Source organism: Solea solea, chromosome 10 (assembly GCF_958295425.1).
Source record: "Solea solea chromosome 10, fSolSol10.1, whole genome shotgun sequence".
Taxonomy (NCBI): Eukaryota; Metazoa; Chordata; class Actinopteri; order Pleuronectiformes; family Soleidae; genus Solea; species Solea solea.
In genome coordinates, this window is record NC_081143.1 from 21844035 (window position 1) to 21860990 (window position 16956).

Consider the following 16956-nt stretch of genomic DNA (forward strand, 5'->3'; position numbering starts at 1 on the left):
GGAATGCGTACATGCCTCCCCCTCAGCTCTGAAAAAGAGAAAATTTCCATCAATAAGTCATTTCGATGGCAGAAATGACTTATGGCCAGACTGTTGCTGAGGCAACAGTAGCTCTATTAAATTCTTGTTGTGAAATAAGGTATACAGAAGACCATTTCTGAACACACAACACATCAAACCTTGAAGCAGCAAAATGCCCCAAAAAACAATGCAACACTAGATATCAGCAGTAAATCTGCTGCCTTGTTGTTCATCTTTTGTCATTTGCTGTTAATGTTGTTGTCTAAATGTATGATGCTACCACAGAGCTTGTATGTCTCACTTGTAACATCTATTTTTAATGTCAGTGTAACTTCCCAATAAAGGTTAAATAAAAATACAATAAATACAATTTTTCTCATGGTGTGCTCCCTGTAGTGTAGACCAACAAAAACAGATGAAAACCAGAGTATATTAGATCACTACTTCCTTCATTTCAAAAACCATGTTACCCCAAAGCTTTGTTTCTACACTTTGTGGAAAAGTGGAAGTGTGAACTGGAACTGCCATCTCAGCATATGTTTTTGAAACATGAACAAAGGCATTTGTAATAACACCAACACAAAGCTTTAATAAATATGCCTATTAATCTGTGATAATCACCATACAAAACTGTGTACACATTACATTTACAGTCTTACATCCATACATAACACATCTACAGTTAGTTGGATCAGAATTGTAATCATAAGGATTCTAAGCGTGAAGAACTGGAGCAAACACAAAAGAGAAGAGCTCTACATTAGCGACAGGACAAGACACAATCTCAAGAAACAAGCTTCAACACAGAGAGCTGATTTCACTCTTGCTACAGCCCCACTTGCAGCAGGCGTTGGACAGTCCGACCACTGCATCCCGTCCTTTTCGATCTGCACTCCGTAGCACCTCCAGCACTCCCTCTGAGACAGGCAGGTGAACTGAGTGGCCATATCCTGGAGCCAAAGGTACCACGTCCAATGTTGGATCTTTCCATGATTTGGACCCTGCGGGATCCTGGTCACTGGATTGTTGAGACATGGGATTTGTGTTCCATGGGTCAAAGGCTTCTTCTCCAATGAGAGATGATAGAAAAAAAAGCACAAGTAAACCTCATAATATTGTGTTTTGTCTAAAAGAAAACATGGCAGATCTCTCATGGACACAGTCTTACCTGGGTCGCCTAAGCTTCTCCTCCAGCGAGAACCACCGCAGGTAAAGATAACGGCTCGTATGAACTCTCTGCCACACAGCTTCACTCCATAGAAAGCAGGATGGCCGTCATTGGAGTGCACCCTGGTGACAAGAGCGACCAATAAGCCTACGGTCAAGAGGGCTGTCTTCCACATGGCGAGAGTTAAAATATGCTGAAGATCTCCTCAAAGCCTGGAAATTGCTGTCTCTGTGATTTGTGTTTCATTTTGAAACTGCTTATATAGGCCTCAGAGAAGGACCTCAACTCACCTCTACTCTTTGCCACGACCACAGATAAGACTGGAGACCTTTAGGGGAAACAATGAACATGGAGGGAACAGGTTTTGATTAAGAAGTGAATGATGCCAGGGGTGATGTCAGTAGAGCACTTGGCTATCTAATCACATGTGGCCTTTTGATGGCCTTTCTGTCCGTGCTACATCAGTTGTGTTGTTCTGTATGTCACCAGCATAATCTCTGTCTTGCTATCTGCTCCTCACTGGATGGAGATTATAATCCATTCACCCCCCCAAGAATAGCAATGTTGTATACATTCACTTACACACACACACACACACACACACACACACACACACACACCAAGGTTAGATTTTTCATCAGTTTTAAAATAAGTTCGTTTTAATTAGTTTTAAGAGCGGGTTTGCTTGTTTTTATTCGTTTTGTATATGCTTAGTTTTAGAGTCCGTTAGTTCGTTTTTTGTAAAAAGGAATATATGTCAGGTGCAAGATGCAATAAGGTCATAACATAAGTATAAACCAACAAAATATGCCATTTTAAAAATGTATTAGGACAGATGAACATCACATCTCCGAATCAAATATAAGAAATGATGTGCATCATACTGCTGAGGTTGGATGCAGTTAGTGTCAGGCAAATAGCCAACAGACTAAAGACAGACATGAACATAACATAAATAACAATAAATAACTCTCATGAGACACATCGCATTCTTTGTGAACCAGGAGTCTCAGGAGCTCAATCTGAGGAAAAGCATGAGCAACATTTTAAAAGATTAATAGAGATTTGATTTACTTCGATGAACCAACTCAAACCAACTGACCACACAATGAACATTATGTTTAACCTGCATAGCCTTATGTCCAAAACAAGTTGATTTTTTTTATTATAATGAATGAAAATTTTAAAAAAAATTGTACAAAAATAAATACATGAACGCAAAAGGATTATGTCAGTCAGTCATGAAATAAATTTTCAAAGATGAAAACTAAGCAGGGCCACACGGTGGTGTAGTGGTTAGCACTCTCGCCTTGCAGCGAGAAGACCCGGGTTCGAGCCCCGGTTGGAACAAGGGCCTTTCTGCATGGAGTTTGCATGTTCTCCCCGTGTGTGCGTGGGTTCTCTCCGGGTACTCCGGCTTCCTCCCACAGTCCAAAAACATGCAATGTGGGGATAGGTAAATTGGACACTCCAAATTGACCATAGGAGTGAGTGTGAGAGTGAATTGTTGTTTGTCTCTATCTGTGTGTCCCTGCGATGGACTGGCGAACTGTCCAGGGTGTACCCCGCCTATCGCCCGATGTAGCTGAGATTGGCACAGCACCCCCCGCGACCCTCTGGCAGAGGATAAAGCGGTAGATGATGACTGACTGACTGACTGAAAACTAAGCACATTTTCGCTATAATTTCAGTTAGTTATTAATTTCAGTTAACGAAAATGTTTTTTTCAATTTCAGTTTTGGTTATTTCGCTAGTTCTCGTTAACTATAATAACCTTGGCACACACACACACACACACACACACACACACACACAGCTACTTTGTGATTGCAGAGTTGCTGTGATGGTGAACTTGGACACATTTTGGATCCAGTCACATCACCGGTGATTTCTACAAGCTGGAAAGAAGAGACACAGCTGGAAAAGACAGCTCAGTTTTAGAAGGTTATATTTGAAAGTGTGAAGGGAGGTGATAGACCAGTCGATGCCTCAATTTACAGGATCGACTCTCAGTGTGCTTTGATGCCTCTTTTAAATGCGTGTGTGCAGGGGTTTAGAGTATAACCAAAAAAATGGCTTTTATTGCCCTAATCGCATATCTTTTAACAAAAAGACATAAATAATCTATTTAAGTTTGATCTGCTATTTATAGGAGGACACTATATTGGCTTTGACTCAGGACAGCCAAATCAAAACTTTAGCCCAAATCACAACCATCAATTTAAGCAATTCATGCCCAACCTGAGCCTGAACCGCACTACAATACACACCTTAAGCGTAACCAGTTAATGCCAAATCTTCATCATCGCATAATTCACATTTCACAGTAACTTTAACCAGAGCCTCAGAGAATATGCGTCTCCTCTTTAGGACAAGGTTTTGGTTCCCATGAGGACTACTGGTCCTGACAAAGTCAGTGTTTGTGCATTCAGAAGAAACAGAAACACACCCACACCCACACACACATATGCATAGCATTGCATAGCATAGCATCACAACTAAGTGCCTAACCCTAACCTTTACCTTACACACACCTGTATGCAGCAGGTGCCTTGACACTTATTACAAACTAGAATGAACATAAGGTATAAGAATATATTTAAAATATAAAATCTGAATAATAATAATAATCATAAAGTAAAATATAAATAGAAAATGTAAACAATTAAATTTGTCAAAATTATGTATCTCAAAAGCTGTGGACATAATACAGTATGTACAGGAAGAGGATGAATTGCAGTATGCATAGTATATGTATGATATATGATATGACATATATTATGCGTATATACATATTCGTACTTAAGTGTACATATATATAGTTAAGTATCAACACTATATTTGTTGAATTGCTCTAAATTTCCACATAACGTGACAGTCTTGCACAGCCATAAAAGTCACATTAGAAGTGCACGTTGTGCTCGGGTCAACAGTGACGGACAGCAACTCTCGACGTATCAAATAACGACATTTTTAATGACGTGGCGGCCACAATCTAAGTCAGCCAATCGTCATTCAGCGTAGGGCGGGCCGATTACGAGAGGGTAGCAACAGTTGCCCCGGTGAAGGCAAAGGCGCCATAGTCACGGTAGTCCTGGCGACAAGAGCCAAGCAACGGGAGTCAACAACAACAACCTAAATCTAAAGGAAAAAAAACTTTAACGACAAAAAGGACAATACTGGGATAAACTAGAGGTGAAAAGTAAAATATCTCACAGTTACGATTGAATATTTTCTGTCATTTTTGTCCGCGTGCTTGTTTGTAACATCGTCAGCATTTGTGTGAAATGGCCAGAGAGAGTGTGTGTGTGTGTGTGTGGCATGATGAAAAGTGGTTGCTAGCTTCTTTCTCAGACAGACCGTTGTTATGGCGATGTCAGATATTTTGATAAGAGCACAAGATGGCGGGTGTGTTATGGTTGTAGTGCCAGTCGTACTTTTTTTTGTTTTTTTTTTTTAAAGCACACCCGTGAGGCAGTTGTGACTGTTTCCCACAGTTTTAGAGTACACGCGAAGCGAGAGTGACACTTGAGTGGTGGCGTGGTCGCAGATTTATTGAGTGGCTAACGACCACAGCTAGCTCGCTTTAACGTCATATGTCATGAAGCATGAGCTGCTAGCAGGGCGAAGCTATCACTCTCGTTTTCGCAACTCACTTTTCAAGTCAGCAAACCCCGTAACTATTGGGCAGAACAAGAACACAAGAACAGCTCACCCAAGAAACATATTCTAGTTGTAAATATAGGTACATAGGTGCATATTGTTTCGTAATAGTATTGCGACTTTGAAAAAGTTTTTGGTCTGTCATTGAGTTCAGGAAGTCACTCCCGTGAACACTGTGTGCACAGAATGATCATGTGCGTGTCGTCCTGGTTCAGGCAGGAGTGGCTTGTCTGCCAGTGGGATGGCCTTAAATTCACTTAATTGTTAACTTTATTTCCACATGTTATTGTCTGATATTATTCACGTTGGTTGCATATTTTAAATATATTTTTGATTAGTTATTATTTAACCTGAAATGTCTCAATTAATTCAAATTTTCAAGCAATATTTTAATAGTTAATCTCAAAAAGACACACTGTTTATTCTTTAATGTGAGCTATGTTTCACACTGGATCAAACAGGAAGTGCCAGAGACTACTGCTAAATCAGACAAAAGCCCTACTTCCTCCTCTGGTTTATGTTCCTACGCACACTAGCGCGCACACACACACACAGCTATGGTTTTAAGCCTTATCCCTAACCTGAACCACAGTTAATGTGAAAAAAAATAACCTCAAACAAGCCACAATTCACATCTACTACTAGTCCTGACAAGGGCAGTGTGCTCATACAGCACACTTACATTTTCTTGTGAAAACGTAGATGAAGTACTGATTTATTTTCCAACGAGGCGTGTTTTAGTACTTCAATTGACCAGTTCTGTTTCTTTCTAGCCATAGAACCAGTTGCCTCAAAGGATCAGTTGCCATGGCAACTTCTGGGTACTCGGAAGACCTTCAGCCTCAGCAGGCCAACTCGGTAGCCATAGCAACACCTGCTGCCACCACACCCTCAACCGCAAAGACGGCACACTTCCTGTCTGAGATCCCCCCAACCTCTGGAACCGCTGCAACAGCCAACCAATCCGCCACTGCCTCAAAAACAGGACAGGACGCACTTTGTTCTCAAGCGCCGCCCACCCAGGCCCAGAGCCTGAAGGCAGTGGTTCTGACCACTCCCACGCAGCACTATGTAACCTCTGACATCCAGCACTCTGCGGTCCAGAAGAATAATGGTCAGAGCGGCTCGCCTCAGTACATCATAGTTACTGTTGCAGGTGAGGGTCTTCTGAATAAGTGCCACACACAAGCCCACATAATACAATCTTTGAATTATAGCTCATGTAAACAGCAGCATGAGCAAGTTCTGATAGTTGCTAGTTGGCAGTTTGGTGAGCACAGGGCGTTTGATTCTCAGTGCAGAGGAGAGTTGTGTGTATTTGTCCATAAATCCACAGTATTAATTCAAACTATGTTCAAGGGCCCACTTTTTGCCATTGTAGTAATACTAATTGTTATGATCTGTGATAATGATGTTTAATTAGTTCATCGTTGGTGGGTCATGAGCCTGTGTTTGAGTTTTCCACCCCATTGAATTGCGTGCCATCTTTAAACTAGTAATTGCTTGGATGGTTAAAATAAAGACCAGTAGGTCTGAATTGCACCAGGACCCGAGATCCACTGATGTAGTTTGCTCGTCTGGTTTGATGGTGCATACATTATGAGAAAAAATAAGCTGATGGACTTGGTTGCTAGGCTGCATAGTCCCGAATGTGGGAGTGTGGATGGATGACCTCACTTTTCTTTTATATTGGTGCTTTTGCTGTTATAGAGAGGTGATGGCATAATCCTAATCCTTTTTAAATTATTATTTATTATTCTATCTCATTACATGTGTCCTGATGTTAAAAAGGTTTTGTCATTAGGAAACGGTTTCACCAGATATTTTAAAGTATAGTGAAAATGAGAGATGGACCCTGTCGCTGAAGTCTATCTTTAAGTTTATTTTAGGGCTGTCTATTCGTAGATCTTTTTGCCTGCTCGTATCGAGTAACACTATGCACCCTCACCCAGAGCTCAAAGCTTGTGTCATTCTCATAGAGGTGGATCATTAAAGTAACCTACTGTGTTTGTTCATTTATTTTTTCCGTTATCTGAGACACAGACTGCTGCTGCAGTCAAACCAGTCACACAGCTTATTGTGTCGTACTTTACCTGAGGCTGAGATACTGTAACACAAAGAAACACAGAGTGGGAGCGAAAGTATTAAGGACACAATGGTGTTTCTGTTCATCTGGGATTTAACAGTGGTCGTAACAAATAAACCAAGTTTTACTTGAACTCTTAAGCTAGCAGATCATATATTAGTAGTGCTCTGAATACAAGTTTGTGCTGTAACAGGGATTATTTTATTATGAGTCGAATCAGTTTTATGTTTGCCTTCAAGATTAAAAAAAAAAGAAGGAAAATATTCGTTCATCACAATTCCCCACATTCTATAGTGACAGTTCCCCACATCATGTCTGAAAATGCAATAGTGATTATCGAACTGACAGCATATTGGAAATATAAATGGCTAGTTTTTTGACTAAAAAGTTTAAAAATGAAAGTAAATATTTAGGTTATGCACATAATGTAACCACCCCTTTGTGTCCCAGGCCACTTTGAGTGAATTAAAGCTGTAGTTTGTAACATTCAAATATAAATGAATGTCTGTTACATTCAAACGTTCATTGCCAAATGAGTTCACACGATGCTGATTAAGCCTATCAGCACCACATGACTCTCTGAGTGTAGCAGTTGTGTTGTGTTTGTGACGCATTTTAAGTCACGACTGAGTAGGCGAGGCGGATGAAGCACACCGCACATGTAAAGCTTCATACAGCAGCACTATGGCAGTAAACATTCGACTCCCCATCGACATCCGGACAGTAGTAGTAGTAAAAACAATAAGCAATCACTTACTTGTACATCGCACTTATGACTAGCACTTTATAGTTTGGCTTACTTGAAGCACTTACTTACTTCTATCTCTTGTTTGTACCCAAATGTTGAAATGCACTTACTGTAAGTCGCTTTGGATAAAAGCGTCTGCCAAATGACATGTAATATAATGTAATGTAAACATGGACTTATTTCTTATTGCAATCATGATTCTAGCCACAAATGTGATTGTCTGATCTGCCTGTTTTTATTCTTTCAGCCAATAGCTTTTTCCCTTTCAATCCTGTAAGTTATCGGCATTGAAGTATAACAGACGCAAGTAGATGGATATTTAACTTGCTGCCAGATGTGAGAAACACAGAGACTTTGTCTCTATTGAGTTCAGATAATTGTCCTCGCTCTGGGTCCCGTCGTTGGGATTTAAAGGTTACTAGGTTGTCAAACATGAAGTGAGTAAGCAGCAGTAAGAACCAAAACTGTCAGAGGAGAGACTGAATCTCATTTACCGTTATCACAATACATATGCGTCGAGCTAAGGGCGGCGCGGCGGAAGCAGGACAGTGTAAAATGTTTCTCACCTGAAGAAAATGAGAAAAAAAGAAGTAAATATTACCCTCTCTTCACCCACCCACCTTCCTTCCACTGTTTTCTCCCCCCATCCTTCATCTCTAATGTATCTCCCATTTCCTTTTCATCTGATCTGCATGTTTACAAGATGGAGGGATTTCTCTCTCCATCTGGGGAGATTAGCTGTCCAAGGCCGTCCTTCTGCATGCAACATATAAGGATGAGAGGAGAGATGGTCAGACACACTCTCTCCCCTCCTCAGTATCAGTCTCTGCTCCCATTAGTTAAAACAAAAACAGTCGCAGGATGTTCTGTGGCGGCTGTTATTACGATTTGGAAGCAATGTGTCGTGAGTACTGAACCTTGTGGTGATGCTGGATTAAAAAAAATGATTTTGGTTCGTCTGTTAAAACTTCTCTCCCGCACGCTTGTGTCACCCCGTCCCTAGAGGGTTCTGTTCACTCCAATGACAGTCTATCGGACGCCAGTCCACCGGGCCCTGGCGTTCCTACTCAGGTGGTCCAACCTGTGCACACCACAACCCAGGTGAGATGCACACATTTTCACAAACCCAATTCATTTGTTATTTTTGGTTGTAAGCAGATCGTTAAGATTAAACTGATTTAAGTTTGGTCTGACGCTGTGACTTTACTCACCAGCAGAGGTCAGTGTTGCAGGCGGTCACTCAGGCAGCCAAGAGAATTCAGTCAGGCCACGGCAACAATCTTCAGTCTGTGCACATTAACCAGGAGGTAAAGAGAAAGGCACAAAACATTTCATCACGTTAAAGAACAAACAATAAATGCATCACATTCAAGCTTAGGGCGCATCTATGTCCCACTTTTAGAACTCTCTCATGCTCTTCTTCTCTCTCTTGAGTTTTCTTCAATGGCAGACACCAGTAACCCTGTTAGCTCTCTTTTTTCCTGGTTGTTTATTCTTTCATACTATCTACCAGAAGTTTAGTGGTCATTCTTTGGCTTTCACTGATGTATAACAATGATGTTGGTCAGCTGTCAAACAGGTGTCTGCTCTGTTCTTCCTCCTGGACTTCCCTGTTGTTAGAGCACAGCATGCATTTTTCACGGGTGATTTAAGTCTCGTCTGTCGTCGCTGTCCAGGTGGATCATGTGTTCTCGGGACAGGTGCAGTATGTGGACGGAGCAGGAGATGCAACCTTCAGCACATCCACTGTGTGAGTAGAGAGCGAGCCGCTTACACACACACACACACACACACACATGTTAAGTGCGTTTCCTGGACGCACTGTTGTACCCACTGTGTACTTATAAGTTTCTGTCTGCGTGTATGTACAGTCGATCGAGCAACTACCCTTTCGCCGAGTCGCCCCTCTTCTCCCAGACCCCTCCCACCACCTCCTCCACCTACTACGAGGCTACGCCCAGCACTGAGTCAGACATCACCGGAGCTGTGACCTCGCAGCCAGTGTCTGTGGCAACAGGAGGAGCCAATAGCGGGGCAGCTGCTGCCGGTGGAGCAGGCTACATCATTCAGGGGGGTTATATGTTAGGAGGAGGAGGAGGACATAGTTACACTAGCCCTAACTCTCGAGCCCCTCCTGCTACTGTGAGTACTCAAAAACATACTTGGTTATAATCAATAACAACGAAGGATAAGGAACTTAAAATTGTGTGACCCACCATCTCTTCTAGGTGCAGTGGCTGTGTGATAACTATGAGGGGGCGGAGGGGGTGAGTTTACCTCGCTGCACCCTCTACTACCACTACCTGCTCCACTGCCAGGAGCAGAAACTAGAACCCGTTAATGCTGCGTCGTTTGGCAAACTCATCAGGTCTGTCTTCATGGGGCTGCGCACACGAAGACTCGGGACCAGGTAGACCTGCTCGCACACGCCCATCCACCATCACAACTCAACGTCTAACCCTAACGGTCTTAACCTGTGTGTATTTCAGAGGGAACTCCAAGTACCACTACTATGGTTTGAGGATTAAATCTGGTTCACCGCTGCTCAGACTCATGGATGAGCAACAGCACATGGCGATGAGGCAGCAGCCTTTCTCACAGAAAAACAGGTATCCACACATGGACTGTGTAGTTTGAGCGTTACCTTTGAGATATAAAAAATAAAATATTAATGCGCGTTTATATCACCACAAGTTGCAGTGTGTGATGGTTCACTCAGTATGTATGTGTGGTAGAATCTCAATCCAAACAATACGATCTAACAGTTGCTTTGCTTTTTCTGATGATCTCACACTTATCTGTGTCTTCCCTCTGACTCTCTCTCCCTGAATGCTGGGCCACTTGTTCTGTAGGATAAAGACAGTTCAGAAGACACAGGGAATCGCCAATGGTACATCAGGTGGGGCAGGTCAACAGCAGGCAGGAGCAGTCTGTGATATTTCAGCCCAAGTGCAACAGTATCAGCAGTTTCTGGGTCAGGAAACTCACAGTCTCTTATTATTTGATTTCATTTCAAATAAAAAATACTTGCACATGAACCAAGCTACAATTTGTGATCCTAATCTGGGTTTTGATGTGGTGCAGTAGAGAGTGTGACAGTAAAGACCTGACTGTTTGTTTCTCCTCTCCTTGTGTAGAGGCGTCAAGGTCACTGCCAGGCTTTGTGGACATTGATCTGCAAGATCGAACGCTGCCTGACGGAATCCTTGTAGAGCACCTCAAGGCCTTCCAGAGTCTCTACAGAGAACATTGTGAGGTAGGCTGCAGTGTACACAGAGAGAGAGAGAGAGAGAGAGAGAGAGGAGACACACGCCTAATAATTATCACAATAAAGCATTAGTCACAGCCAGTTTCTAATGTGGATGCAGATCTGTGTATGCACTCTGAAACGTCAATAATACAATTGACAATGATTCCCCCCCACAGGCCGTTATGGATGTGATGGTCAACCTTCAGTTCACTCTTGTAGAGACACTGTGGAAATCCTTCTGGAGGTTCAGCCAGAGCAATGACACGGAATCACTCAACCTGTAAGCATTCAGAAACAGAGAGAGAGAGAGAGAGAGACATTAAATGCTGCTATAACTGACTGAATGACTGACACTCCTGCCTCACGTCTCTCTCTTTCTCTCTCTCTCTGCACTCCTCCAGGCACAATGAGTCAGAGAAGAGGCTGCCCAAGTCATGCCTGGTGGTGCTGTGTAAGTTTGAGCCGGTGTTACGCTGGACGAAACAGTGTGACAACCTGCTGTACCAAACTCTGGTGGAGATCCTCATCCCTGATGTACTCAGACCGATCCCCAGTGAGTTGTGAAGGCCTTAAAGGGCCCCATGTACTGTGTATATATACAGAGCTGTTTAGGTGAGTGAACATCATTAATGTGAACCCATTCTCTCGTTCTCTCCCTCATCGCTCCACCTCCATCAGGTGCCTTGACTCAGGCCATCCGAAACTTTGCCAAGAGTCTGGAGAATTGGTTGGCGGGTGCCATGATGAACATCCCAGAGGAGATGGTCCGCATTAAGGTATCTGTATGTTAATGCCCTCAGTTGAAATTGGCAATTTACAGACATTAAAACCAAAAAAAAAAAACTGTTTCTCAGATCAATTTATTACAGCTTCTAGATCCTGAGCTGAATGATTGAATACACTTAAGTTCAGTGTATTTCCTATTAGGGATGGGAATCGGTATCGGTCCGATACTGGTCAAATGATCGGATATTGGACAGATAAAAATGTAAAATCCGATACAATCCAAAACTCCTATATGTCACATGAAAAGCATTTTAGCTACGGATGGGACGATACCACGCAAACTCGAGTATCTACCGATACCGATATTAGTCCGATACAGTCCTTTTAGACCAATTATGAACTATGAAGCCGTTAACAACACATTTCAAAGACACAATTCTCCAATTGTGTAACAAACATTGTACGTGAAAGCTCAGCTAAAATGCTTTTCATGTGACATGTAGGAGTTTTATCGGTCCGATATCCGATCCAGTGATTTTGACCAGTATCGCACCGATACCAATACTGACCGATCCCCATCCCCAATTTTAGCTGAGTCACAGTTAATCTGTTTATTTCTTCGTTTTGGGAGAACAATATTTGTTACACAATTGGAGAATTATGTCTTTGAAGTGACTCGACACTAATGTGTTGTTAACAGCTTCAACAGCAGGGTTGTGGTGTCGGTATCGGACACAGTCAGGTGCTATCGTCTCATCCCTACTCTCTAACATGCACATCTTCTTATTTATTATTACCTCCCCCCTTCTCTTAGGTGGTATGTGTAAGTTCCTTCTCTCAAACATTGCGACGCTACACCAGCCTGAACCACCTGGCCCAGGCCGCCCGTGCTGTCCTCCAGAACTCAGCGCAGATCAGCCAGATGTTTTCTGACCTCAACCGAGTGGATTTCACAAACGTGCAGGTCTGTCAGGAGCTCTCTCTCTCGCTCTCCTTCCCATTTATTTTTTCTCCGGCGCTTTTGTCAAAGTGAAATCCCGCAGAACCCTGTGACACTGTGGACCTGTGTGCCCATCAGGAGCAGGCCTCCTGGGTGTGCCAGTGTGAAGACAGTGTGGTCCAAAGGCTGGAGCAAGACTTTAAAATGACGCTGCAGCAGCAAAACACCCTGGAGCAGTGGGCCACCTGGCTGGATGGCGTCGTCTCCCAGGCCCTAAAGCCTTACGAGCACAATCCCGTCACTCTTCCCAAGGCTGCCAAGGTTTTCCTGCTTAACTGGTCCTTCTATTGGTGAGTGGAAAAAGGAAAAAAAAAATACAGCAGAAAAAAAAACAGTTGGTTTGACGTTGAATATGAATTGTGTGTATGTTTTCATACCAGTTCCATGGTAATCCGGGACCTGACTCTGCGCAGCGCTGCCAGTTTTGGCTCCTTTCACCTGATCCGCTTGCTGTATGATGAGTACATGTACTACCTGATAGAGCACAGAGTGGCGCAGGCTAAAGGAGAGACGCCCATCGCCGTCATGGGAGAAGTGTGTACCTGTGACTAACTCTAAGTGTCTGTGTTTGCCAACATGTTAATGTTGACCATTGAAGCGTTATACTGGTGGTCCCCGTTCTAAATGAATCCATTTTGTTGCTGAATGTCCAATCTTTGGTTTGCAGTTTGCCAGCACTGTCAAGAGCAGAACTTCTCCAGATCTGGAAAAAGGTGAAGTTCAGTCTGCTTCTTGCCAACAAAGTGGGTTAGTTTGGAGTCATCGCTGTCACTTATTGTCCCGCCTCTTCTCCAACAGACGAGGAAGAGGACGACGACGACGACGAGAGCGAAGAGGAGAGCGGCGATCTCGTGCTGCACTCCAGTTCTCTGAGTGCGGTCGACGAGGAGAAGTCGATGGAGCCGCCCGCCAAACAGCCCAGGACGACTTTACACCTGCACACACCGTAGCCAATCAAGGGAAGAACGAACACGTGCCACTTCACCGCCCGCACACCTCTGCTTTAACATCATATCATCCCACATCATTGCCCCACTTGTGTTTTGCAGACAGACGATGTTTGATGTCGGGTGTTTAACTGTGTGCAGTCGTGACAAAGTGGAACGAGCCCTTTAGCCAGAATATTTGCTGCAGTTTATTTTTCCCCCTCTTGGCCTTCAAGTGCTCATTTAACTGTGCCTTCTGTGTCAGTGTCCACGTCTGTCCAGCCTAAACTAAACTCCCTATATAGTATATTTTTATTCTCAACTCCCTGCTAAACCACTGACCTGATTGCAGTGGAGAGGCAGTTCTTCATTGTACTCTTAACACTTGCATTGCCTTCAAAGACATGACTATGCAGGGGAGCTGGACTTAAAGCTGCATCGTGTAACCTTTTGTGATTTTTGTTGTTGTTGTTATTTTTCTGCCTCTGTTTGGTCCAAATTGACAAAAACAATAGAGCTGAACTGGTTTGCCGAGTCCTTTGCCTGAAAACTGGCTCTGTCAAACCATACTAGCAGAACGGACTTATAGGGAGCGTTTGTATGTGAACAGTGGCATCGCAGGGGCGGGTGGGGACAATCAGCTTCTGTCCCCTCCTATTGCTGAACAACTGTGTTATGTGAGCAGAAGAATTCCCTTCGGAAACGTTCAGGGGCGCTTCTTTGTTTTGTCCGTCACACTCGAGCCTGTTTGCCGCTGTCTCACTTTACTGGGACATCTTCAGACTTGAGAGCAATCACTTCCTGTGTGCAGTTTGGGAAACGCTGCTGGGACACCACTATAATGAGAGTCATGTGACGGGTAGAATCAGCACAGAGTGAACTCATGTGACGATGGTTTGATTGTAACAAGAGAATTTGTTCATATTTAAAAGTTACATACGTCAGAAACACGTTCATTTTATAAATCTGAGACGATGGTTCCAGACGCGCCGTGACCCGTGTTGAACTTTGTGATTTACAGCTATTTGTGGAGCCATATTTTACTTTTACCTTCGTTTGATGTCATTTATTTTTAATTTGGCCAATCAGCTGATCCTCTGTGCCTTTGCGAGATTAATAGCCTGAAAAAAAGAAAAAGCTTGTATTCTATATATTCTGTATTGATGGATTAATAAATGATGGTCCTGTGAAGTAGTTTTGGTGTTGTCATGAACTTTTACTAGCTAAAAAACAAAAAAAAGGATTGGGACAGTCGGGCTTAGTCGTGATGAATCCACTCCGTTTGCTTTTCATCCATTCATATTTTTCTTTTTCCAACCTCATTTTCACACACAGTGCTACATTTTACACAACGATCATCAGCGCAATTACTGCACTGTATCCATGGCAACCAATGTACCAGCTACAGCTATCTCAGAGTTTTTGGAGTACAAACGTAGATGTTTGTTTTCAGGGTTTCTATGTTGAATATATACATATATACACACAGTATATTATAGATAAGCTATATTATATGTATCTCGTGAACTGCTGTTGTAATAGCCAAACTATTTGTATGTTGTTCAGCCATTACTGCCTTAATGAGCGTGTTTCCACCGTCCAGAGTTTTGAACTATATTTTTTAGAGCAAGCATGTGAATGTGGTGAATTGAATTAAAACTGACCCCTCTCAAAGAGCACATGCACAACGGGCAGCTTCACATTGCATGAGCAGATGTTGGTTTTGTAGTGTTTGATTCTGTGAGGGGGAAAAAACAGGAAAGATTCGAGATGGCCTGATTTTTAAAGTCCCACCAAAGAACAATTAAAAATAGAAGGAAGGGTCATGGAGTGGCCAGATGACAAAATCAACTGCTAAGTCACACAAAAAAAAGAGACTGTGACTTATATTCTGACCCGTGCTGCTTGTGCTCCTGAGTATTTTATATTATTGTGAAAACCTTTGTACTTAAATCTGTGGTCAACATTTGTAGCTTTATTCTCAGTGTTCACTTAAAAAAAGAAGAAGATATGACTGCTCTCAGAACGTGTGTCACGGTTCCTTCATTCATGACATCGGGATCATAAAAAAACATTGAGTTTTAAAGTTAATGATGGCGGCGGAAAACATGGGAGACATCGACAAAGGACCAAACTCCAACACCTCTGAGCCCAAGAGCGGAGGTCTCAAACTCAAAATGCAGCCCGCCACTTAATATCAAGGTACTTCTGTACGGTTTTAAATCATGAACTATACATCGCTCCACATCAAAACACTTGTGTGAAATATCATCACAAATACTGTATTCTGATATGATTTTACACCTCCTCCTAACCAGACTACATGCTCAGTGGCCACCCAGGTCATTTGAGTTTGAGACCCCTGTCCTAGAGGATGCAACTAGGAGGGAAAAAAGCAATAAAAGCAACAAAAAAAGATTTTCTGACTTTGTTACCTTACAGGAAAATGACTGTTACTAAGTAAACACCTTGTCAAACTTTTCTTCTTCGGACACTGCATTGACATCAAATCATTTGGACAGCCGAAACAAAGCATTATGCCGAACTTTAACCAGTTAATGCCGACCCTTAACCTCTACCTGACCACAATTCAAATATTAGCCCAAAACTTAACCAGTGCCTCGGAAGGTCTCCATGAGGACTACTGGTCTTGACAAGGTCGCACGCTTTGGTGGGGACCAAAGCAGGTGAACATCAGTGTTTGTGCACAATATAAACATAAAACGCTCCAGTATCAAAGCACTTGTTTAACAAATATATGCTGATTTTTCCACGACATGGTCCCAGCACGCTTCGCCTTTGACTCGTCACTTGTAAAGCAGTTGCTTGTGATGTACTGAATCATTACAATTTGTGAATTAGAAAAGATTTGTTCAGTACTTCCTCCATGACCGGAGCCCACGCTCGCCCCTCGCAGTCGCAGGCTTTCAGCAGTGCTGTCGCTAAATACACCAGACTCTGTTAAATTTTGAGATTTTAGCAGATTCTCGTGCTAAATGTTGGAGATTAGCGCACGTTTTCTGGATTTTTAAGTCTGTTTAACTGATCTACAGTGCGGCATTATTCCGTTTGATTCTCGTACCGGACGTCGCGCTCATGACTCTTCCAGTGACGACACTCTGACCAGTGAGTGGCCGGCAGTCTGACGACGTCACGCATAGTATCGGCTCAGCCCGCTTGAAACTTTTCGCCTGAGCAGTTACTAGAAAAAATACCAGGAAAAGCAACAGAAAAAAGCTGCGCCGAGGCGAGGCGAGTCCTGCTGAGACCATGTAGTGGAAAAGCTTCAACAGAGAGCTAAGGACAAAGACATGTCAGCTAGAACACAAACCAAGGGCAGTAATGTGGGAGTGAACGGTAAACCACTT

General features: G+C 42.9%; 2 protein-coding genes across 5 annotated transcripts; one reads left to right on the plus strand and one right to left on the minus strand.

Annotated features, from left to right (window-relative positions):
- Positions 1-583: 583 nt before the first annotated feature.
- Positions 584-1466, minus strand: rln3b (relaxin 3b). 2 transcript variants are annotated; one of them, XM_058641094.1, is made up of 2 exons: positions 1190-1466; positions 584-1088 (listed from the first exon to the last, which is right to left on the minus strand). In XM_058641094.1, the coding sequence occupies exons 1-2, from the start codon at positions 1362-1364 to the stop codon at positions 820-822; spliced, it is 444 nt and encodes a 147-aa protein (XP_058497077.1). In that variant the 5' UTR covers positions 1365-1466; the 3' UTR covers positions 584-819. The 2 variants fall into 2 exon arrangements, with proteins under 2 accessions (XP_058497077.1, XP_058497078.1); XM_058641095.1 differs by having other exon boundaries at positions 584-1085; positions 1190-1431.
- A 2771-nt stretch (positions 1467-4237) lies between these two features.
- rfx1b (regulatory factor X, 1b (influences HLA class II expression)) lies at positions 4238-14782 on the plus strand. 3 transcript variants are annotated; one of them, XM_058640123.1, is made up of 18 exons: positions 4238-4384; positions 5626-6008; positions 8690-8787; positions 8901-8993; positions 9363-9436; positions 9558-9828; positions 9915-10096; positions 10176-10295; positions 10539-10660; positions 10824-10942; positions 11113-11216; positions 11338-11489; positions 11615-11712; positions 12477-12626; positions 12741-12952; positions 13043-13196; positions 13330-13375; positions 13461-14782. In XM_058640123.1, the coding sequence occupies exons 2-18, from the start codon at positions 5660-5662 to the stop codon at positions 13610-13612; spliced, it is 2496 nt and encodes an 831-aa protein (XP_058496106.1). In that variant the 5' UTR covers positions 4238-4384; positions 5626-5659; the 3' UTR covers positions 13613-14782. The 3 variants fall into 3 exon arrangements, with proteins under 3 accessions (XP_058496106.1, XP_058496107.1, XP_058496108.1); XM_058640124.1 differs by having other exon boundaries at positions 8904-8993; XM_058640125.1 differs by lacking the exon at positions 8901-8993.
- The last annotated feature ends 2174 nt before the right edge of the window (positions 14783-16956 follow it).